This window comes from Passer domesticus, chromosome 14, assembly GCF_036417665.1.
Source record: "Passer domesticus isolate bPasDom1 chromosome 14, bPasDom1.hap1, whole genome shotgun sequence".
NCBI classification, from domain to species: Eukaryota; Metazoa; Chordata; class Aves; order Passeriformes; family Passeridae; genus Passer; species Passer domesticus.
The window spans coordinates 6,369,261-6,394,167 of record NC_087487.1 but is presented as its reverse complement, the minus strand read 5'-3'; the positions used below and the strand labels follow the sequence as shown (position 1 = coordinate 6,394,167).

Genomic DNA, 24,907 nt, shown 5'->3' with positions numbered 1-24,907 from the left:
TGTCCTCCACCATATTTTAAGATGAATTCTTTGTTCCTTAATCTTTTCCCACCTGACAATGACTTGTTATTGTTTAAGTCTAGTTCTGAGAAAGAGTTAAGTCTTTTTCTAGAAAGATGGGAACTCATCACTGAGCAACAGAAGTCAAACTCCAAAAATCAACAGTCAAGACTGCTTTGGCATAATCCCCTGCAGAGCCCAACACTAATATCAAAGGATACCAAAGTCCATCCAAGGCAGCAAATCTGCTTTTGAGGATATTTATGTATTACACCACCTGTAGCTTCCATGACAATTAACCAAGTGTCACATGTTCAAATACTCAGATTCACACCATGTTTCTAAAGCTAATGCAGTACAAGAATTGCTTTGATTTGCCTCAACTAATTAGCAAATGATGATAAAAGTTGAACCATTACAAGGAATGTAAAAATATCCATGTCTGTGCAAGCATTGGTACGGGTTTGGCAGCACTGCTACGCTGAACTTGAGGCAGCACAAGGAAGGACAGGAGCAGGGTTACAGTGGGATTGCATCGTGCAGAGAGCATTCCTTCAGATTCATTTTGTTTCTCTTCTGTTGTAATTACAAGCTACTGAGATGAATTCATACTTCATGTTTATCTTTCAGGTATAACAGTTTTATTGTCTCTCACTGTCTTCATGCTGCTTGTGGCTGAAATTATGCCAGCAACCTCTGATTCTGTGCCCTTAATTGGTAAGCTTTTAGTCAGTTGGATTTTTTTAGCAAACAAGGTACAGTGGCTTTGCACAAAGGCCAGCATTAAGGCAAATCACCAGCTGTAAAATGGATGACTGCAACTGAATTAGAAAAACATTGCCAATTGGTAAGAGCTCTGATGGGTGCTCTCTGCTCTGAATGAAATAAACAACCTATGTGTATTTAGGGAAAGAATAAAAGAATCCATTTTCCATGGACGAATTTGTTGCAGCTTTGACACAATTGGCCCAATTGTGTTCTGTATTCCTAATTCCAATTAGGAAATTGGAAAACATGAGCTAAACACAATTAAATCTTCCCCCTGTAATTGTTCAAACAAAAAGACAAACTTTTCAAAACAAGTACCAGTCAGTTTATATAATAATGCTGAAATAAAATTAGAAGGCAGCCTGTGTCAAGGTTTCTTAAAAAAGGCAGGTGTTCAGTTCCACAAAAACAACAGCTAAACACTGGCTATCCCCTCAAAATAATGTCCAGTATTTCTGCTGTTGAGAAATCTTTCAAAAGTACCTAGAGCAGCACTGAACTAGAAAAAGAACTAAATGCTATGACAGCATATATAAACAGCTTTTATTAAAGCTATATCAGCCAAAGTATGTTCCTGTAATTATTTCTTTATTTTGCAGCTCAGTATTTTGCCAGCACTATGATTATTGTTGGTCTTTCTGTTGTTGTCACTGTTATTGTTCTACAATACCACCATCATGATCCAGATGGAGGAAAAATGCCTAAATGGGTAAGGTTTGATTTTCCTTCACTATCCATTGCATAAATGTCCACCTCAGGGGTGTAATAGAGTAGCTAGTGGCCCATGATTACCTCCTACTGTTAAAAACATATAAATCCTTCTCAGACATTGTGTTTGGAAAAGCAGTTTCACCACAAAAGAGGTGTCCAGATATATTCCACGTGGTTGGTTTCTGAGAAAACATTTGTGTGCAAGAGAGAATGAATATACCTCCACTAACTTCTCATGTCCATCAAAACAGCTACATGCAACTCAGGATTTTGTTAAAACCTGAATATATAAATGAAGGTGATTTTCAAATAACCTCCAGATGTTAGAAGTGAACCAGGTAGAAGAATAGAGTAAGGTGCTGATGGAGATGAGAAATGCATGAAATACACTACTCTGGAGGTGCAGCTGCTGCATACTTAACTGCTGCCTAAACATGCACAGCCCAAAAAGCATCTGTTAAAGATGGCTGTAAAAGTGGAATTTTCTCTGAAAATCCTGATATTTATATATCTTTTCAAGAACATCTGTAAAGTCCAAAGAATTAAAGTATTTTTTCTAAGCATGTCAGACTTTTTAAATTGTGTCCTTCTATGAGGGGTGGGTTTTACCGAGAGCACTGTGCTGATTTTAGATTACTGCACACTGCTGTCATCAGCTAAATGTCCCCTCTGACTTCACCCAGCTCATGGCAGTATCAGGCCTTTCTTCTTTTTTCTCTCTAGAACAATGAAATATTATTATCCTCACTAGCTGGAAAGAATGTGCATACAGCAGCACCCTGAGGACAAGAGATAATGAGGTATTCCCTGGCTTGTCCTGGGGTGGTGACTTTAGAATAAATTTCAGTGAAGAGAATTAAAGGTAGATTTCTTTAGATGTGTGTTTGATGACCTAAAGGGGACAGTGTTTAGTACTGAGCCAAACATCCTCAGAAAACAGAGTACTTGAGGTTGAGGAGTGAGCTGTACTGTTGAGAAGCTGAAGTCCAACAAACATTATTTGGACACTGGTGAATTTTGGATAAGGCCCTCAATTAACAGATTATGATCCTTCGTGGTGGAGCCTGACAGTGTAAAAAAAGTAATAGGACAAGATCTGTCTCTGGCTGAGATATTTTCATGCATCTACTCTGAGTAACAAGCCACTGTCAGAATAAATGGACTAAATCTAATATTAATTACAGGAAAAAGTTTGCATATTAAATGATGCAACAATATTTCTTAGAACTCTGAAAAATAAATGCTGGAATGAGCTCTTAAAATCTGATTTAAATAAATTACAGAAACTTTCATTTGAAGTGGAACAGTCTCTGGGTTTCCTGCATTTTCTGCAAGGCTGGATTAAAGCAATGTAGAAAACAGAAAAAAAATATGCAGAGATTAAATCTGCAAAGTTTGGGGTTTTTTTAAATCAAAGTAATTTTTCCATATTTTCTTCATTTTATATCCAGATCTCTTTTCTAAAATCTGCAACACAGAGCCATAACATTTTAAAGCTTGGTGGTCCAGTCCAGAATCTGTTTCAGCAGCCCCACTCAAACAGTAATAGATATAAATTCAATAACAGAGCACAAATAAGAGAAAAAGAATTGTAACTTTATTGACTTCCATCCAAAGCAGTGTTGTTAAGACTATTAAAAAGTAACTCTTCTTCAGTAAGAGTTTGGTTTGATTTTGTCTAACCCACAGTATTTAGTAAAGGTGAAAAGGCTGCCGTGTCACTGTTCAAGCGTCAGGAAGAATCAACACTATGGACACTCCCATCAAAGAAGAGGGGAGTCCCAGTACTGATAGTCAGCCTGAGGCAATTCAATATGACTGCTAGAATAAGAAAAAAACCCCAAGTGATTGGTAAATTAATCAGCTGGAAATCTCCAGCACCATTTTCTAGAACACAGTGCAGGCTAAGCAGACACCAGTCAGGGTCCAGTCACCCCAGCTGCCTGAATACCAGCAGCACCAGAGACAGTGGCTGTGTGGAGAGATGCTTAGTCTCAAAAATTTTCTTACAGACAAGAATCATCCTTCTGAATTGGTGTGCTTGGTTTCTGAGGATGAAAAGACCGGGGGAAGATAAAGTGCGTCCTGCCTGCCAACACAAACAGCGTCGCTGCAGCCTGTCCAGTGTGGAGATGAACACTGTGAGTGGCCAGCAATCCAGCAATGGGAACATGCTCTACATTGGCTTCAGGGGGCTGGAAGGGGTTCACTGCACACCCACCACTGATTCCGGCGTCATCTGTGGGAGGATGACCTGCTCACCAACAGATGAAGAAAACCTGCTGCACAGTGGCCACCCCTCTGAAGGTGACCCAGATTTGGCTAAGATTTTGGAAGAGGTCAGGTACATTGCAAACCGATTCAGAGACCAGGATGAAGAGGAAGCCATTTGCAATGAATGGAAATTTGCAGCCTCTGTAGTGGATCGGCTCTGTTTGATGGCCTTCTCAGTATTCACAATCATTTGTACAATTGGTATTTTGATGTCAGCACCAAACTTTGTAGAGGCTGTGTCTAAAGATTTTGCTTAACTCCTAACTAAAACCTGCTTCTCTGATTGGTATGTAGCAAATAAGAATGTGGGGTCTTTTGATCGCTTGTTTTTAATCAGTATAATGCTTCTCATTGTCTGCTTTCTTTTGCTCCCTGCTCCCTCTGGTCCTGAGTTCCTTTTAGAAGAGTGGAAACCATTTCAGAAGGGAAGCCAAGAGTTTCTCTCTGGGCTGTGTCTATGTAGCTCCTCTGAGCACTCTTTTGTGGAAAATGCCAAGTGGCTGCAAGTCCCTTCAGAATGATGGGGGATTGAACCACCACCTCTTAAACACATTTGAAGTGGCTGTTCCAAAATATGAGGTAGGCAATGCCACAAATGGCACTTCTTCCAGACTTTGTTATAAAGGATAGCACAGTCCATCTTATCTATTTGAATGAGTGATCATAAACACGTTTAAGAGAGGACTAAATCCAAATGGCTGCTCAAACAGAGAAAAGAGAGAAATGTCTTACGTAGCTCTTCAGCCCCTCACTTGCACCCTGTAACTCCCTCCATGCACTTTGCATACAACATATATGACTTTCAGGACTTTGAATTTGTCTGAGACACCAGAAACCTGAAAGTTTAGAGGACACACCACATAACTTGTCCTTCATCTGTTTCTAGATTTGACCTAGAAATTTGGCTTGAATTCTAAAACAAGCTTCACAGTAATTGTTGCACTTTAGTACTTCTTCCTTCTCCCCAGAAAGGCATTCTTTCAACTAATAACCATTTTAACTATCAAAAAGAAAATTATTAAGATGCCTTCATCATCACTTGTTTAAAAAAACCCAATCCCCACACTTGTCTCTTTATTGTTAACTGGAGTCCAGTGTGGAAAAAGAAGCTATGTCTATATACAGGCTTAAGCATAAATGAAGAATCTAAATCAAAAAAAGCCATTAAATCCTGAGATCAAGGTTTTCATTTGAAAATTAAATGTTTGATCTGTTGTGTGCTCACCCTTTTATGCAACTCCTTCTGTTGAGTCACCGTAACATTGTCTTTACAAGAAAACTGCACCTTTTCTGCTCACTCTAACATCAGATGAGTACTAATGAATAATAAAGCTTCTTGCTTCTGATATAAACTATTAATTGTATAAATATATATTTATATATATACACTGCAGATACATCCATGGAAAGGTAAAAACTTAAATACAAATTTCCTAAGTCTAGACAGACTTTTGCAAAAGCAAAACTAGCAGTTCAGCACTTTAGAAATTCTCTTGTCAATTTATGCTTAGTTTTGATGTCACTTTGATGTTTTAATGGAAAGGGCTGAGCTAAGAATACCAGGACCTGAAACTTTGTGTGTACAAAAGAGCTGAGAATTAGTCTCTCACTGGCACGCCAGTATTCCTAACCAGTGCTATAAGAGGTAAGAGATGTGGGTGAGGGTTAGTTTAGCATCGGTTGCATTCTCTATCCTACAGAATCCAAATTTTTTTTGCTGAGGTCTTCACAGACACAGAGGCCTGTTGTTGTATTATGTTTTTACTGTGAAATAAACTCAAGGCCTCAGTTTATCTCTGGATGGATTAAAATAAAGTTGCTGTAATGCTTATCCTCCCTAAGTAACAATTTCCTTCTCAGAGTCTGCTCCCTTGAAAGCAGGAGAATCAAATTTCATGGAAAGCATGCCCAAAGTCACCCCAGGTACCACTCTTCACCTTATTGAATAACCTGTACAAGCACCTTTGTGCCTGAGATAGGGCAGGAGGAGTGAAAGACAGGCAGGATATTTCTCAGTTTGTGAATTCTGTTTTCCTGAAGTTGCATTCTGAATCTCACACTTTAAAAACACAAACAAAACATTCAAAACTTTCTTGTAAGTTCATCCTGAAATCATGTGTCAGAATTATTTGTGAAGAAGTCATGTTTTCAGAAACAACTATTAAGGATAAGCCATGTAATAATTCCTGCAAATAGTTTCTAGTTTATAAATCGTATATGATTGGAAAGCTATGAGTGCAAACCCTGAAATGTGAGTTTTGTTCATTTGTGAATAACTGCACATATCATATGGCATGTGCTCCTCTTCTGGGTGATCTTTCTAGGCTAGGCTTCCTGATGTTGATTTGCATTGGTATTTTTTCCTGCTGCAAGTACCCCTAAATAGCTATGTAGAGTGTTCCATTTAGTCTTTGTAAATTTTGGGGTCCTCTTGGAGAATAGCTTTTCAAAGAAAAATGAAGACTTTTGAGGATTACCTTGCACAATGGAACACAACTATTGCACTCATAGTACATGATGCATGTGGTATAGGAAGCATGAGAGTCCCCCTCTTGCCACCCAAATCTATTTACAGCATCTGTGGAAATCATCTTTCTAAATACAGGAGGATGGAGAAAGCAAGCTACAATTTGACAGTAAACTTCATTTTCAGTGACAGACATGCCGACCCTTAAAAACTGGAGAGTGGCTTTATGTGAAGTCCTGCCAGTCTGTCCCAGCGAGTTGGTAAAACTGTCAGAGCTGTGGGTGCTGCTGAAGGGGCTGTGAGACACCAGCATTCTGCCAACACGCCTTTATCGCTGGCAGGGGCAATGCAAACGCACCAAGGGCACAAGGGAACCCTCATTTTCCTACTGTTGACACAAGCTGTAAACATTTGGTAACAAGTTTATTATACATTTTAAATGTAAGAGTGACTCCTCCATCACGTTACCTATAAGTTAAATTTTTCTGTAAATGAGCTGAGCAAAATTGGTATGGTTCTTGTCAACTTGTGTGTGTCTTAAATATATTTGTGTATGCGCAAAACAATATTTTGATCTAAATGCTGTGAAAAAAATATTTATTTACAATTCTGGGCGTCGAGATGGAAATTAAATACAGTTTGTGTATATAATATTAAAGCCTACATATTGATGGTAAAGATCTGTTATAATCTTAAAGAGTCCAGATAGAGAATAAGAAGTGGTTCACCACAACTAAGCTATGACTTGCCTGACAAATTCAAAAGCTCACTCTAGAGCTCAGGTGTCATGTACAATACTATGTGTGAACAATGTATATTACTTTTTCTGTTTTTATATTGAAATGTATTGAATATTTAAAAGACTTTTTAATATTTAAAAAAATATTATTTAGGTGTTAATGCCAAAAAGGTTCCAAACATAAAATTTTAAAAACTTAGTTTTAAATACAGATAAATTATTTAAAAAGTATATAAAATATTAAATTATTTTATATAGGAATTGATAATACTATGTAAGACTTTTTTTAAAGATTTCTTTAAATTCTCTTTACATTCTCTAGCTGAAGGATGTAGTCTCAGTTCACCTGTGACAATTCAATTCTTCACCTTCTTCAACAAGACAAGAAGGTAAACCAAAGCCCCAGATTTTCTTTCCTTTGTTTTCCTATTTTTTTTACATTAAGAAACATTGCATAAAGGGCATTAGAAAAAGATGTTACATCTGTCAGGTACTGATTGTCATATAAACAACTCAATGCTTTTTCAGTCCAGTACAAATAAAAGACTTCGATCAAGAGACTTTTGATTCTTTTTCATTTTGCTAACATGGAAAAAACTCAAGTGGTAGAAAACAAGAATAGCCATAAAAGGAAGAGAGATGTCTGTGGTTATATCAATCTGGGATGACAGCGTTCTTTGATAATTAAATATAAATTCCTATCCTCCTGCCAACCAGTCCCACACCAAACATATATTACTTCAGTCTTACATAAGCAATCAAAGCTAACTGAGAAGGACTGATATACCATGTAAATTTTGGACTGGCCTCAATACCAGTATTAATTTATTTTTTGACGTTTAACACAGAAGAGAGAAAAAACAAATCCATACCAGCTGAATAAAATTGTTGGTTTTGCCAGCTGCAAAGTTTGTGTGTTGGCTACTATTGAAAAAATATCTAATCAGCAGAATATGCCTTAGATGCAAAAGGATGTGCCAGTGTAGTTTCTTGCAAAGAGATGAGTTCTCCTGCCCACATGCTAAAACAGCTTCCTTTCTGTACAACACCCTGCTAAGCGTGTGCTAGAAGTAAAAGGTCAAGGGTTGCTGAACTCAAGACTTCATTCTCTTCATGCTTCCCTAAGTAAGGAACAGCTGAAGAAGACCAGTTTGGTTCAGGGCAGCACACGAGTCATACAAGCCTCAGTTGTCACTGACCCCAGGCTGTCCCTGGGAAGAGCAGCCAGGGTCAAATGTCAGATGCTCAAGTGGGGCTCCTGCTGGTGCTGCTCACTCTGCTGGTGTGCCCCACCCTTCTCCAGTGCTGAGGAACAGGACAATCTGTGTCACATTTACTGTCAGACTTCAACAGGTCCAACTTAACACACAGAGGCAGGCTGCTGGCACTGCCCGTGAGCCTCCATCACACACACTCCAGCTCAGAAGCCTCTGAGTGGGGATTAAAATCAGAGCACTGTGTGCTCCTGCTCTGGGTGCTTCAGATGCAGCCTGAGAGCTGCTGGGGTTTAGGAGCTTTCTCATGGGCAGACCCAATGCCACTGCCCTCTGGGTGACAATGCCCATCAGAGCACTGGGGCTTGTGGCCACAGAGATTAACAGCACCAGCCACCCAGCTTTAATCCTCACTGCATCAGGGGTTATTCACAAATACTGATTGGTTAGCCCAACCTCATCTTCAAAAGTCAGTAAATCTTAAGAGGCTGTGAACAGAATCTTCACATTGACCTGGTAATCCAGCAGGATCTCAATAGCACAACCACAAATGAAAGCCTTCTACTGTTTTCAGTTTTTTTATTACATTGTTCCTGCTGCTTAAGAGAAAACCTTAGCATTTATGTAACACTGATTTATGCTATTAAGCAATTTGAGCAATTTGCAGATGATGGCATGGAGAGAGAATAAACAACAATCTCTCATGTCCCAGTGAACACATTCAAAACTGCAATATTCACAGAAAATGAAAGTATTCTGAAGTAGTCTGAAACAGCATCAGTCTGAAGATGTAACAAGTAAATCACTGGGCTTTCAGAGCTGCAGTGACTTGTCCATGTAATGATGCTATACAGGAGTAACAGTTTAAACTTCAAAATAATTTGAGCTATCTACTTATTTTTACCTCTAAAACCCCCAACAAAACCAAAACCCAGCCGGAATTTAATAATTAATATGATATAATGCTACTCTGGAAAACGTGTACATTAGAATAGAATTTAGCTTTCCTCTTAGCTAAACAATTAAGGATATAACCCAGTGCCTCAGTGCCTATACAAGGCAGAGAAATCTTTCTACTGAGCCTGAAATTCTGGGATCAAGACCACATTCAATCCAGGAAACCTCACAGTTCTCATTTATGTATTAGTCTAGCTCATGGTAGGTATGTGAATGAATAAGAATAAGCCAAATATTAAATATTTATATTAAATAGATTTTAGACTAAAAAAAAAAATCTGCATTCCAGAGCAGGATATATGCACAACATCCCTAAGACAATATTATCTTATCTCTCAGTGTACATGTATTACATGTAGCTGTGAAATATTTCAATAATAACTTCTGTTCCTATAAAAGATTTCCAGTTTGAGATTGCTTTTGCTAACACAGCACATTCACTGCTCCCTGTCCTTCTGAATTCTGGCCACATGAAACATAATCAGCAGACTATTTTGATCAGAAGAAATGTTACAGGACTGACATTCAGAAATCCTGTGCAAGTTTAACACTTTGTCATCACAAAATCTGACGTTATTGTGCCAAGTTGTGCCAGAAGGAAGATGCTCCATGGGAAGTTCATGGCAGCCCTGCAGTGGCAGATGCCTGGGCAGTGAGGGGGCCTTCCCAGATGGCAGCAGAGCTGTGGCTGGGCACAGCAGGGCACAGCAGCCTCCCCCATCCCTCTGTGGGGCATGGAAAGTTAAGTTCTCCTGGTTCTTCAGACTATGCTCTGTACAAGGATACAGTGAGTATATGCTGCCTTTACTTATCAGCTACCAAGATATTTTATTTATTTTGATGAGGTAACAACGTAAAATACTTGGGAATTACAGTTTGCAATACACAGCTCAATTTGTCTTAAGACCATCAGAAACTGTCTTAAATTGGACTAACTGAAACCAGGTTAACAATAAGGACAGTGGTTGTAGTTCTCTCTTTGCTGAGCACTTTTAAATCTATAGGAGTTAATCTGCTGCATCTTCCTGTTTGCAGTTAGCAAAGTGGTATGATTGCTTAATGAGACTTTACACTTTTACACTGTCCATATTGTTTATAATTGAAAGGATCTTGCAGTGGAAAGATTAGAGACAAGGACAAGATGCCAAAGCATTGTACCTTTTAAAATAAACTGTGAAGGATTAAAAGGGCACATGAAGAACTTGCAGAGAGTGAGTGGAGACAGGTTTGAGATTATCATCAGCAGAGAGATGTGACATGCCATCAGTACCACACCTGCACCCCGAAGCCCAGAAAGCAGCAGAGTCTCTTTGACCACCAGCAGCTGAGCCTGTGCTGTTTGTGCCAGCTGGGGCTGACAGGAGGCAGGTCCACAGTGACAGGGGACAGAGCAGTCAGAGGGCCAGGCTTCAGTCTGGGTCCCCAACATACCTGTGCCTCATTTGTGATGACTGCACTTCATTTGGTGACACACAGAGGTGCAGGTCTAGAACTGGTCATGCCTTGAAGCACCTTATATCTAACTCAGAGAACTCCTCATTGTCCTCCCCCTATTTCTACATACACATATATTCTCCTCCTCCGTGGAAACAGGGTTGATATCAAACACATTCAAAGACTAAAGTAAAATTTTGCAAAATATTCAGAAAAAATATATGCAGAGGAAATTTCTATGTTAGCTCAAAACCAGTATGATTTCTGTTGCTAAAAATATACTGGAATTCCTAGTTTTCCAGTAGGTTTCAGTTGCAGTAATATGCCAGGGCTTTTATTATGCCAGCTGATAATGGAATGGGGGTAGCAACCTTCTTGCTGAAATTTCACAGCAATCTGTGTGGGTCAAATGAGGTATAAGTGAAAACTCCCACAGCCAGCACAGCTTTTACCAAGCACATTCCAGCCTGTCACTTAAAAAAGCTCACTACTCTTTGCAATCATTTAATGGATTGCTCCCTGCACCTTACAGAAACCAGCCCATAACGAATGGCACTGCAGACATCTGAAGCGCCAGCCGCAGCTCTGAGAGACTGGATCTGTGCCCATTTATTTTCTCACTCGCTTTTCCTGGTGCACAAGAAAATATCCTGTGTACTTGGAGCAATAAAACTGGCACAGTGCAAATTCTGAGATTTGTGTCTCCATACACTGGCTTTATCATATTACCAGTAATCCTACATCAGTATAAATGACAGGAGATTTAGCCCGGTATTATATACAAAACACATCTTCATTTTGAAACTTCTGCAAGTTCAAAACCTGTCCCTAGCTCCAAAGACCCAAAGAAGAGAGGTATCATGTCTCTGCATGGCAGGCGGAATAATAACAGCAACAGAAAAATGTTTTCTCCAGGATAAACAATGCCAGAACCTTTTGCATAAAACCTTTTGTCATCTTTCATATATAAACTTTATTTCAACCACTTGGGCTCAGAAATAGCTTCATTTACGTACCAATTCTTTGACATTTCAGAGATGGCTCTTTTCATATCTTAACTTTCTCATTAGTATGCAATGTGTTTGGTCAAAGAGCTTTCATTACTGACAGCTGTCATACAGGGCCTTCTCCTCCACGAGGGTAGGGAATGTTTTCTCTTGAATAGAATTACTACAGAAACTTCAATAGTCCTATTGTGCCATGAACTGCATGACTGATTTGGAAAAATAATCTGTATTGGGGAGCACAATGAGGTTACAGGTACTCCTGTACTTTTCTCAGACAACAGCAGCATAGATTTTCCCCTTCACCTGACAAAAATAAAACACTTCAACAAACTCACTCCTTCTTCATTTACCTGACAGATGCGTATGGTCCATGCTCTGCTCAAGTGTAGTAGCAGGAGTGAATGCCAGAGATTCTAGTACAAAGTGTAATTATTTTTACAGCGTTTTTAAGGTTTTTACTGTCCTTTAGCCTAAATGTTGAAATCACAGAGTAGCTAGAACCCACCACATCTTCAGAGCAGACCAAAGCTAGAAAAATATGCGCACTTAAAGAAGGTGGTGAAGCAAGATGTATTTTTCAACACCAGAGTAGTTCAAAGGAAACTGTAAAGCAGAAAATTTTCAGTTCCCACACTGCAGAGGACTCAATTTGCTACTCTGCAACAGAGCAGAGCACGAGCTCTTGCTGATCAGAAAGCTGCCAAGGCAGTGAGCGTGCAAGTGCTGGTCTGTGTGCCTGCACAGGGAGTCAGGCTGCCGCTTGCTACGAGCCAAAAACCCACAAGGAGCAGGAAAAAACTCAGCAGCACTTCAGTGGAAGCAAAACTCTGCAGGAAGGACAGTGTGCCCTTAGACAGACAGCAGGCACCTGTGTTAAATGGCTTCTATCAAAAGTTCAGAATACTAAGATGGCCACAAGTTTACCAGAACTGATGTCTAAATATGGGTGAAATTTTCAAGAGCGCATGATGGATTTCTAGCTCTCAATACTTTTCCATGAGTCTGTCCAAGTAGGAAAAAAGGAAGATAGGTAATGGAATACAGTAAGGATCCAGAAATTAGCTTTCAGAAACAGCTATGCAGCTTCCTGAAAAATTGCATCTGCAAAAACGTTCAGCCAACAACCTCAAAGATCACAGATTGCTGAAGAGTTACAATTGAGATTGTAAGTAGGATGACAAGTGTACCCTATGAAAACCAGCAAAACATTTTGGGGAAAAATATCCCTTGAATTATCAGGATATCTTCTAGGATTTGATTTGCAATATTTCTTTAAAATACTAATTAAATAATTTCTTCTTATTTTACTGATGTCTAAGTTGCAAGGCAAACTGACAGGCCTCTGTCTCTGCAGAGGTAACAAGCCAGTACCAAGGAAGATGTCCCTCCTGGACGATGTACTCAGGGACTAAAAGCACTACAAGCCTGAGAAATACTGGCTATCACTTTGTAAACAGTTCTTTTCAGTGCTTGTGTTTGGGGAAGAAATTCATCCTGTCCCTCTTTGCAGTCCTGCAGAGAGCACAGACAAGCTCTTTTTGATGATAGCAATTAATCTTCCAACCTGGTATACCTGCTCTTCCTCCTCTGGCTTCACTGCAATTGATGGACTAATATGGCCTAACATGGCTTGTAATTACACACAGATTCATAGAAAACCTGCAAATGGTTCCTGGTGCTGTTTATTAGCTCCTTATACTTCCTGCCAGTGAGTCAGTGGCATCTATATTGAAAAGGGCAGCAGCTGGGCTAGCAAACCTCCTATTCATCTCTGGGGAAACACTTTTAATTTCTGATGAGAATATCCTAACAAAGTACAGTAGGTGCACTGATAAAAAGAGTGTCTATACCATCATACAAAAGAAAGGGGTTGAGTCTGACTTCATCTAAAGCTCTCATAACTCTCAGCACATTGTTTACAGGCAGAGCAAGTGAGTAGGAGTGTTCCTGCTCCCAGAGAAGAGCTATAGTATAATAAATTTAGCAGAGACTGATTACTGACTGACTTCCAGATACTACTGCATTATAAATAGCTGACTTTATGATACTAATTTATTACTGTAAGCTAAACTAGTGTATGCATGAACAGAAATTTACTTGTTTATGAAAATGTTGGGGACATCGGCTGATTTCACCAGGAAAGGATACAGGCTTGGGATATTTTGAAATACCTCAGTGTAAAAATACAAATTTTCATTAAAAAGACAAATAGGATTTTACCATTTCCATGTGGAATACCACAGTGCCTGTGAACGAAACCTTATGAGAGTGGAACAATATGGCACAAGTGCACTGTTATAAACCTGAAAATGTCTGGCCTAGGCATGTGAAATATTAGCTTCAAGAAGACAAAACATATAGAATAGGATTTTTTATCAAAATATGAACTATTTAGATCATAGAATAAGTTGGTATTATATATATGCAAATATAATTTGGACAGTAACAACTACTTTTTCACCCTGTGTAAAATTCTGCCTGTACCTACAGCTGCATTCTCCATTTTTATGCTTCCCAGCTGCCAGCAGTCCTTGCTGGAGTGTAACATGTGTGCAGCACTCCCAGTGCTCCTCACTCAAAATGGCCCAGTCAGCTCTCACAAAACAATATAACAGAGACATGCCTGGAGCTACAGCTACCAAGGTGTGCTGAAGTTATCAAGGAAGGTAGAAAAAAGGCTGGGGAAGAACATAAATTTCAAATCAAATGAGAGACTAAACTACAGTACAACCCAATCTGCTTTTGGAATTATCTTTTTCTTTATTTTATCATTGCAGGAATTTTCTTGTTCCTTGTCTGAGTTACACCTAGCCTTGAGCCTTCCAAGAAAACATCAGGGCCCCCTATTGAAAAGAATGGTGAAAATTCAACTATAAAAGAGCTGTGGAGCAGGACTAAGATGCTATTATAGATCTTTAATAACCACAGGATGTCAAACATTAACACTGTGATACCAGCAGGTAAGAGAGAATTTTCCTGCAAGAGTTGCCAAGCTTATTATGAAACGCCTTGACCCCAGCCAACCCTCCCTCCTTCCCTCTCCTCCCACTCCAGTAATTATCTCAAATCAACAAGACAGTGAATCTAACTTGTGAAGTTAACAGGTCTTCAAAAAAAGCCACTCTTAGTCTGTCTAACAGCCCTTCAGTTTTCTTCATTTCTGTTTTAATGAGTTTCTTGTTTTGGCAATTACCGAGTTGGTTAAATGGTACCTATGTGACCTGGCAAATGAAAATCTATAATTGTTACATTTTCCTCATGTAAGAAAAATAAAATGAACATTTCTGAGACAGAAATTTCTATTCTGTGAATAGAAAACTATTAATTTAATTCTTCAGTTTAAAAAAGCAGTTTTTTACATGATCCTGAAGAAGCATTATATGTTCTACAAACTTCTAACATATACCTCATGTATCCATGCCTGCAGTATTTACTGCACAGCAGTATCTGCATTTTATAAATGTGAAATTCTTCAGATGGTAAACTCTTCCCTTTCCAAAATTTGTCTTTTCAGTTTAAATTTATCAGTTTGTCTGCCCTTGATGCTTGAATTTTATCACAAATTCCCATCCTCAGGGTCCTTTAAATAATTCAAAATTTAGTCCAAAACTCATTGAAAGCATAGTATCTATCTATGGACCTAACCCCTTTAGATTTTCTAAAACGTTCTGGTTCTGGAGCTTTCCAGGCAATTGGAAAAGAAGGGAAATATAGTTATATCAAAAATGTCCGTTTAAAACTGCCTTGACAGGAAAAGCCTGGAGGTAGTCTGCCCTGAGGAAAAGAAAAAGGAAGGTAGTCATTCAGGTTTTTTATTTCTTTAAAACCAACCATTATTATTTTGGGCATGAGGAAATAAGTTAGAACATGTGTTCACTTCTTTGAAGAACCAATATTACACACTACTCTGTAAATTTGTAAATACAATTTAAAAAATGCATCCAATTCACTTTATAGCTTATATATTGACTGGCTATAGCCCTATACATGTGCATTTTTCTGTTAAAAACTGTAATTTTATAATACTTTGAGTATCACAGTATCATCACAGGAACTTGCAAGACAAAATAATTACCTCCTTTCAACCCCATGATTAGTACTGCAAGACGTATAAAAGTAGTATTATCATGAGACTTTTTTTGAAATTTATTTTTTAAAAAAATGTTCTCTAAACCCACTGTGAAGCTTGTACTGCTAACCTCATTCTGTCTTCCAAAAGGGTATTTCCCTGGAAAATTGCATAATCCTAAATAACAGATGAAAAAAGCAAGGCAAGGAAAAATCTTTGGAGGGATTCAGTTTTTAAACTATTCTAATTAAAAATTTTGCAAGCAGCTTAAACAAAATGTACAGTGACTTTCAACTGACAGCCTCACTTCGGAGGAGCAAGTTAATTCCAAGATGAGGAATGGTAAAAGGATTAAAGGGCACAAGGCAGAATTTAAACTGCAGTAGGGTTATTAAATCCACTATGGACTTGAGATTATACTTTCTAAAGCCATTAATGTTGAAAGCTCCCACTGAGTCTAATGGAGGTTGGATCCATCTCTTCCTGAAAAAAGACAACTTCCTCAACAACTTAATTCTGAGGCAGTGCAAAGGTTCAAACCACCAGAGCCATCTGAAAAAAGGCAAAGGTTGGCCCATAATGTCTGTCCCTGCAGCAGCCTGTGGAGAACATGAAGCACATGGTGACCTGATCAGCTTTGGTGGGCAGAAAAACCATTAATTTGCTGGCACATGCTCTGTGCAGATCCTGCAAACACCGAACACAGGCCTAAAGCCTTCTGGGGCCACCTTCCTGTTGGGCATGTGGCAGATCCCGGGTGGTCTCTTCCCTTTCCTAAGTACTTCTCTTTCTGCCATTCTTTCAAGCAGAACTTGTAATCCTAAAACATTCCTGGAAGGCCCTACCAAGGAGTACCATCTTCAGAATTGATTTCTGGGGACTGGAAGAAGGACACATGAGCAAGAGAGAGAATAGTAAAGAACACATGGGGGAGTGACATCCTACTGAAACTGTGGGATTTGAATTCTGCAGATCTACAGAAATCTTAGGCTAAATATATCCTACTGGATGAAGTGAAAGGGTGGATCCAAGCAGTAACTTCACCACATATCTCTACCTATCAATGCCTTCAGGAAAATAACCTTTTGAATACATGTTCAAGATGATATCTAACAGTATATTAAAAACAGACAAAACCACCATGGCTATAGCTAATCATGAGAAAAATTAGACACATTGGTCTCCTAATCTACATGGTTTTACATTATTTTCAACTAATCTAAAGCTCATATAGTATTTATCAGATATAATCAGCTAATCACCATCAGCAAATACAGATTTTTGTCATTAGGGACATACAAATCAGTGATGATGTAACATCACCTTAATTTTATAGTTATTCCATGATCCCCAGAAGCTTTGGGAGGTTAACTACTTATGAAATTATTATAAGCACGTGTACACCTATTCACAGTGTGTGGGTTTTTTTGTTTTTGTCAGACAGCTTCATGTGAAGACATTTCCTTGGGCAGAACTAGATAAGGAGCCTATCCGTGCCTGCTGCTTTTCCCCTGCTGTATTTCCTGGCTTGCAGATCTAAACACATAAATGGAGCATGGGAAAACAGCCAGCTGGAGACTTGGCACCACACTGTGTGCCATTGGGTTTTCTGGTTTTCTCTTTCTTATACCAGCAATGTGGACAGTTCATGAAGAGCCAGACTTCACACAAATGAAGAAAAGACCTTTTTGGATCCTAAATATAGACTACATTACAGACACTCATGTTTTAGTACATGTATTAAAGATATTCAAAAGACTGAGAAAAAATATTAAGAATATTCACATGCTTTAAACTGCAACATCTTTTTGTTTGAATCAACAAAGCAATTTCAGGGATAATCAAAAAGACACCACAGTAACAGGCTCTGCTCCCATCTTTGTATGCTTGTTGACCATGGAAAACACCTCATAGCTCCCAAGTTTCAGATCCAGCTGTCTATATCTAGACAAGAAGCAGGGTAAGTCAATGTTTTAAAGTTCCTACTCATCCATGGATGATGGAATCCCATCAGGAAGTCTGTTTTGAGACCACTGAGGGCAGGGTGAAGGCTGCACCTCAGCGTATCTCTATAATAGAGCCAATCTCCTAAGTGTGGATGTGCTGTAAACCACACTCTCTCTTTATTTCCACTGCTTCTTTCCTAAAGGACTGATGTATCAGCACTACAAAAGCAAACAAGCATCACAAGTGGTTCAGGAGTTAACTGGGTATTAAACTCTGCATCTCAGTGCCTCATTACAACAGCACATTCCATACTTGGGACTTTCTTTTTCACAGACCACAGCTACAGAGCTGTGTTACTGACACTTTTTATTCTACTCTGCTACCTTTTTTGAAGTTCCTGCAGTAATAAAATCAGAGCAATCTCTTGCATGACTACTTCTTACTATGGAAAAGTAAAACTTGCATTTTATAGCTATGGAATAATTTTCAGGAAAGGGTTCTTCTCAGTTACTTAAATATTCAACAGACTCTAGCTTCTCTTTCCAGCAGTTGTTCAGTAAGCTGCAATTTTCTCGTAATTTAGATAAAGCTATGGCTGAAATGTATGGATTTGTATCATTACAAACAAGTTTTCTGGCACTTCCCTTTCCAAGATGGGTAAGGGAATAATGTTTAGGAAGACTTGGCTTTTTTTTTCAGTTTAATTATTTTTAAATACACATGATTTATATAAGGTATGCTAAAAACACCACTTAAGACTATACCAGCAGTACCAGAGTGAAAGGCTCCAAGTCACAGTGTTTAAGGCCATAAATGCCACCCAACCACACCCTCTGTATGACACAGCCCATTAACACTTTTCCTCTAAAGGAGATTCATCACTGATATTCTAAGGCTGAAATTTTGGTTTTAGCTGCTCAGGTTAGACATGCATTTCATTTTTGCAGTGCTGTAAACCAATTTTTCTATCAATTTAAAAGAATTAGGTGTTTCTGTGCTACTGAAGGTCAATGAACTTTTGATGTCTTGCCTACTCGAATACACTGTTCACAGTGCAGAATAATAAAGACTCTGCTCTTGTTTGGATCATCATCTTCAAGTCTGAATGCAAGTTTCCTTGAAGGAAAGTCTGTCAGGACACAGCACTGCAGACTGGGTTAATTCAGGCACTAGGAGTGCTTGAATTTCATCCATCACATGTGCCAGCTGGACAATCCGCCTGTTTATTCAATGCTATCAACACTCACTGCAGCAACCACTCCTCCCTCAGCCCCACTGCTGTGTGCACAAGAACACACCACAGAGAATCTCCTTCAAGAACAGACTGAGATCATTGGAAAATACTGATGACTCCAATTAATTTCTGATTTCTGCCCCCAAATCCTGCACTGCACTTACTATTCCAAATAAAGATCCCTATACACTAACCAGAAATATTTCTATAGGTAAAACAATTGCATTGACCTTCAGGATTAGTTTTTGGGAAGCTCATCATTGATTTTAATAAAGTCTAATTAATTGCAACAGAAGGCAAATACCAAACTGTTGGTATTCTTGCCTCCCTAATATCCCTTAGGAGAGACAGGGAGGAAAAAAATACCCTGCCAGACCTGTCTTCCCTGTAATGAACCACCTGTTTTAGATCAGCAGAGTAAGGTTTCATCTACTGTAGGGGTAATTATGAAAACACAGAAAAATGAAATTTGACAAATTAGATCTCATGGTTCAGAATGTAAAAATCACTGAAGAAATCAATAAAAGAATGGCCCTACAGTGCTACTCCCACTCACAGCATCAGGCTGCATTTATTTCTTTTGGGTAGTACTGAAATTGATTGTAGCTGAGTGTAGGATGCACTCATGAGAACAAAATATTTGTAAACAGAAGGTTTTTATTTTATTATAGAGCTGTTAGACCTGGAACACTGGACAGATTCCAATCTACATAATTACATTCAGTCTTTCTAAATTCTCTCTGCAGCCTTAATTGGAAATGATGTTTTTCTTCATTTCCTCTCCTGCATGATGGTTCCACCACAGAAGTGTCTGCACTTGAACAAAATTACTTTTTGTGGTCAGCATAAAGAACAACGTGGGCAGCAAGGATAGAAAAGAGTTGCTACAAATGTAAGAGTGACAGAAGACTTTTCAACAGGTCCTTACATACTCCTCTGTGATAAAGAAAACCAGGAAGAAGTGCACTTCTCTCACTGTGTCTGAAGGCAGATGAGATTCTCCTCATTTTCTAAATCAATCATAGAGTATCTCCAAAAATCTTACTCCTCTTGTTGAGTGCTAAAGCAACTATAGCAGCTTCTCCTAATAATGGAGAATTCACACTTACTTTGTTCTTAATGATCTCTGTATTGTGTGTGATGATTAATTACATCAAAGTTAAAAATTGCATACAAACCCTAACTAATTCAATTCTTAATAAGTAATATACAACATCCTAAAGACTTACATCAAAGTAAAACTAGCAATAATCTTACACTGAATTAGCTAATTATCTTTCCCTTCTCAGGCCCTTCAATCTGAAGCAGATGTCCAAGCACATATTTAATTTTCAGAAGTCGTGCAAGGAGACTGCAGAGTGTTCCCACTCACCAGTAATACAGATTTTCAGTAACTTTTTTTCTCTATTTTGAAAGAAAATACAGAAAAGAAAAGTGAGGTGTTTTCCATTTCCTGGTGGGAGGTCACAGGAATATTTTCACACATGCAATTCCTGAGGTGCCAGACTCCTTCTAAGGCAGAGTTCAGAAAGAAAAATTGCCAGAGAAGTTCCTGTAACAACGTGTATCTCTTTACAGCACTTGGTAGTGTCACTTATAAACAATTCACTCATTTAATACAAAGCTGCCAACAGAAAAGCAACAGATTTTCCACAAATCATGAGGCTGAATGTTCTAACCGTCTTATGCTGTTGATATATTTGTGTATGTGCACATAAATAAAATGATATATGAATATATAAAAACTTGTAATTGTTCAGTAGTCATATAAACCAGGATATCTGTAACTAAAGTGTTAAGCATAAGCATAGGAGTCTTATAATTCATCTGATTTAACCTTCGTGCTACAATGTAATTAAAAAGAAAAAAAGATTGAAGCTTTCCTCACTTAGCATTCAAATATCTTCATAAAACAGTATGATACATTTTCATCCTTTAATTATGCTACAGATCTGATGCATGAGCAAGGTCTGGCATTTTATCTTCCAAGGTCACTTAAATGTTACATGATTCTCATTGAGACTATACAGACAACACAAGAGTACAAGAACTTTCCTGTTTACAGACAGAAAGAACTTGATCTGACTACAAGCAACTGCAAAATCTTCTCCTGGTTACTTTCCCAGTGGAGGAAAATCCCAAATCTTTCTCAATAGATGAAATAAAAGAACAATATAAGAAAATATAGAAGAAAAATATAGGATGAAAGAGGAAAAGTAAAACACTTCACACTTGAGCTTCACACTGATTTGTTGCTTAAAAAAAAAAAAAATCAAATGCAAAAGCTGCAGCAAATGCAGAACTTCAAGAACAAGTTGACCACATATAAAATACAAAATCTCAACATTTTCTTATCTGATTCATTACCATATGTATTCCAATATATCCCCAATTCTCTGCAAACATGTCAGAAAAAAGGACTAAAAATGAAACTGTAAATATCGATGTTTAACATTGTTGGTTTTCAGCACTATAGGATGGTAATGCCCCACAAACATGAATGCATTCATCCTTAAAACATCCCCTAAATGTTCTCCCTTCATAAGCACATCACTACACTCCTGGGAATTTCACTGTGTCATCAATGAACCAGTGACTCAAAATGGCTGCTAGCAGCCATTACTGCTGCAAGGTGGATGATCCTTCTTTTTTGCCAGAATTTATGAGGATGAAGCTGGCCTTAAGATGATTAACAGCTCTCTTTGAACTGGTGGGAAAGCAACAAACATAGCATGAGGTTCTCTTCAGTCTATTTGGCTAGAAATAATATGATTAGGACACAGGGACCAAGTAACAAATTTGCAGTAAGTTAATACAGGGGAGAAAGAAAAGCCTAAGGATATCCAGGATCCAGTGAAAACAGCAGCTCCTCATCTTAATCTAACAAGACTGATGAGCCAGATGGCAACTGTAAATAAAGCATCAAAAACTCTAAGAGAGAATAAAATTCCATTGCAGCTGGAATCTGGTTTAGAGAAAAGTAGCGTGGAGACCAAAGAGACAGTGGAAGGTACTGTACTCATGAGGAGAACAATGGCCCTTGTTGCAGTGAGCTCTTCAGTGCCTCAACCCAGCTTGTTGCTGGGTCAGCCTCCTTCAAAAATTTTGACTCTTTGGCATTCATTCTGTAGGGAGAGTGGCCTCCTATTTACCCTACTAAAGTAAAAAACCTCAAAGAATAAATTAAAAAACACCAGAAAATATATGTCACATTTAAAATTGACAGTGAAGGATATAAACATCAATCTTAAATTATGCAGCACAGTGAACAAATCCAGATCAGTGCTGGCTTCAGTAGTGAAATGCTAATGTAGTGCTGCTTTAGACAGCCACTGCAAGTGCTTGAAGAGTCCCACAACTGCTGGGAGTTACCTGCTCAGAACAACTACATTTCACAAAATACAAACCCAGTACATCCAAAGAGGAGAATATTTACTCCTAGGGTGGAATCCCATAAGAGAAGAGAGACCACTGATAGAAGGGAATTTCTTTGCTTTCAAATACCAAGTGGGTGTTTAAGTCTTTACAGGATGCCAGAAGTCTGTGTTTTTTATGGAGACCTCCAAATCTAATTTACATTAAAAGGCTTCTAACCAACATCAATCATAACATCAGTCCTTTTACTCAAAGCCCCTCACAGCTAGCTGAAGATTCAGCTCTCCATAATTTTCATACCTAATCTTTAATTTATCAATATCAGAAGTACAGGATAAAAATTAATCCAATCCTACATTTACAATACAGCTTCATCAGAATAAGCTGCTGAACTTCAAGTAGAAATTACAATTATGTCATCTGTAATTAATATTTCTGCCCTTAATCAGAAATCTTCTGAGACCAAGGTCAGTGTAACTACACTGACAATTAATAAGACTAGAAGGAGTTAGAAGATCCAAGAGAGTTAATTCTGATTTCAGATGTCCTGGCTCTCAGCTGTGTAGCAGGATGGCCCTGCAGCCCCAGCTGACAGGGAGTGATGGGCTCACTGTGGGTGTAGAGCTGCTCATGCTGAAACAGCGCCAACTCCCCACCTTCCTCCATCAATGAGAGACTGTAGCAACTTTTTAAACAGTTCCACCCCTACACACCCCAAAAGAAGCTCAACATCACCACTAGCCATGATTAAAAAAAAAATCCATATGGCACTCCAGCAGGAGTGATAAACATTCTCCAGTGCTGCCAGTGGCTTGCTGAGGGGTTTTCAATGCATTACTGCAGGCCCTAGGTGTTCCCAGCCTTTGTCTTCCATGGTTCCACCATACATGCTGCACTCCAAGTGTTGTGCTTTAATATGAGCTTCCTCAGACATCAGTTTCACTAGGACCAGCATCACTAGGTGCTATCATACAACTAAAATCAGGAAGAATACTCTACTGGAAGTTGCGTGCTTTTACCAGGGCTGTGAAGGCCTTAATATTCCATGAAGCCACCTGAGTGAGATGACATTTAATTCACTCTGCCTCTGCTTTGGTAACTCTTACAGATGCAAAGATTATTTTAAGGAATACCTGGAAATAGATGGATTAATGCACAATATCAATACTTGGAACATTTGAGTCATAGAGCTGTCTTTGATCTTACATTCTGTTTGCTATGGAAAAAGCAACCATCTCACCCTATGCAAGATAAAAAATGAAACAGAATTTGACATCGTGTTAGAAAGATTCTATTCATTAGTATGATTTGGTATCAGAACTGCAAACCATGATCTACCAAGTTGCAAATGGAGAAACTAATTTTAAAGTTTCTTCATTTGCAACAGATTTCAAGCTGCCAGGCCCTCCAAAACAGTGTCTTGCTTTTTAGAAATTAAACTGGAGATGTGGATCCAGGATTATTATGTTCTTTTAATGACCCGAGCCCACCAAATATTAAACATTACAGAAAGCAAGACAAGCCACTGCAGTAATAAACAACCAGACCATTCTATTTTGATCAGCATGGGGTCCCATGTAATTATCAAGGAGCTTAAACTTGTTTACTGTATTACCTTAATATAAAACACAACTTCTCAGCTGCATTGTCCCTGAAACACTTCAGCGCCACATTTCCCCCCCTGCCCACAGAATTAATTTATCAATTCCCAAATTCTGTACCTAGATGGTAGAAGGATAATTAGCATTGCTGCTTACACTGCCTGTTATGTCTCTGTATCATCTTTTTCCCGTGCACTGAGGATCAGTGGCCCCTCTCCCCTTGTTAGGTTAGGTTACAGAAGGGCCCATTCCATCCTGAGCAGCAGAGCACAGGGTCACAAGGACAGCAGGAACATCTTACCCATGGGACTGCGGGCTGGCTTCTGACTGCAGGGTCGCTGCTCCCTGGGAGGGTGGGCGAGGCAGACAATTTTGTATTTAGATCTAACAGCTACTCTTACTCTAAATAATTTTATTTCAAACACTGAAAATTGCTCTGGTGTTTAATGAGGTGCAAAAGAATTTTGATATCGCATTTTAATAAAACTTTCAAAGCATACCTGTGTTTAGAGATTTGATAGAAAACATTTTGATTCTGAATTTACTGATTGTTGAATATGTGTCATTAATAAGACAATAAACCTCTTTGATCCTCATTTGATTTAAACCATGTAAATTGAAGTTCCTCTCCAGTGATGAGCATTTATATACCATCAATTTCTGAGTAACACAGAAGCATTCAGCAATTGCTACTACATGAAAAATATTTTAGGTCTTTTTATATTTATACAATTTTAGTCTGTGTCTATAGCGTTCTGATGCAAAGTACATTTATTAACTAATTCATAGAGCTAACTCAGATGATTATTTCTGAATTAAAGTTCAGATCCATTTTCACCATTCTAGAATGTGTATACTTATCTACCATTGAATATAAAATTTGATCCTATCCCAGATGAAGCCTGGACAGTCTTGCATAATATTTCAAAATGCCAACAGAGAAGACCTATTCCTCACTATTACTTTGAAAACCAAGTACCTAATCTGCATTTCTACCAGATAATTCTAAAATTGGCTGTTTGTGAACAGTAGATAATTCTTAATTAACTCCCAATACTGCATAAAGATGAATTCTTCACTGTTTGTACATTTCTAAATAGGTCTGCATTA

At 38.5% G+C, this 24,907-nt stretch overlaps 1 protein-coding gene and 1 long non-coding RNA gene across 7 annotated transcripts in view; one reads left to right on the top strand and one right to left on the bottom strand.

Annotated features, from left to right (window-relative positions):
- CHRFAM7A (CHRNA7 (exons 5-10) and FAM7A (exons A-E) fusion) overlaps positions 1–7,519 on the top strand; it is a 38,543-nt gene extending 31,024 nt beyond the window's left edge. The window contains exons 8-10 of the mRNA XM_064389240.1: positions 631–717; positions 1,368–1,477; positions 3,492–7,519. Of these exons, the coding sequence (XP_064245310.1) occupies positions 631–717; positions 1,368–1,477; positions 3,492–4,010 (716 nt within the window). The 3' untranslated portion in view covers positions 4,011–7,519. The remainder of the gene's footprint in view (positions 1–630; positions 718–1,367; positions 1,478–3,491) is intronic.
- Positions 1–24,907, bottom strand: part of LOC135280868 (uncharacterized) — a 92,753-nt gene that overhangs the window by 41,985 nt on the left and 25,861 nt on the right. The window contains exon 3 of one of the 6 annotated variants that reach the window (XR_010347669.1): positions 14,309–14,414. The exons of the other annotated variants lie outside the window; for them this stretch is intronic. This is a non-coding gene — a long non-coding RNA (uncharacterized LOC135280868). Of the gene's footprint in view, positions 1–14,308; positions 14,415–24,907 lie in introns of those variants that run through there. 6 annotated transcript variants of the gene reach the window in all.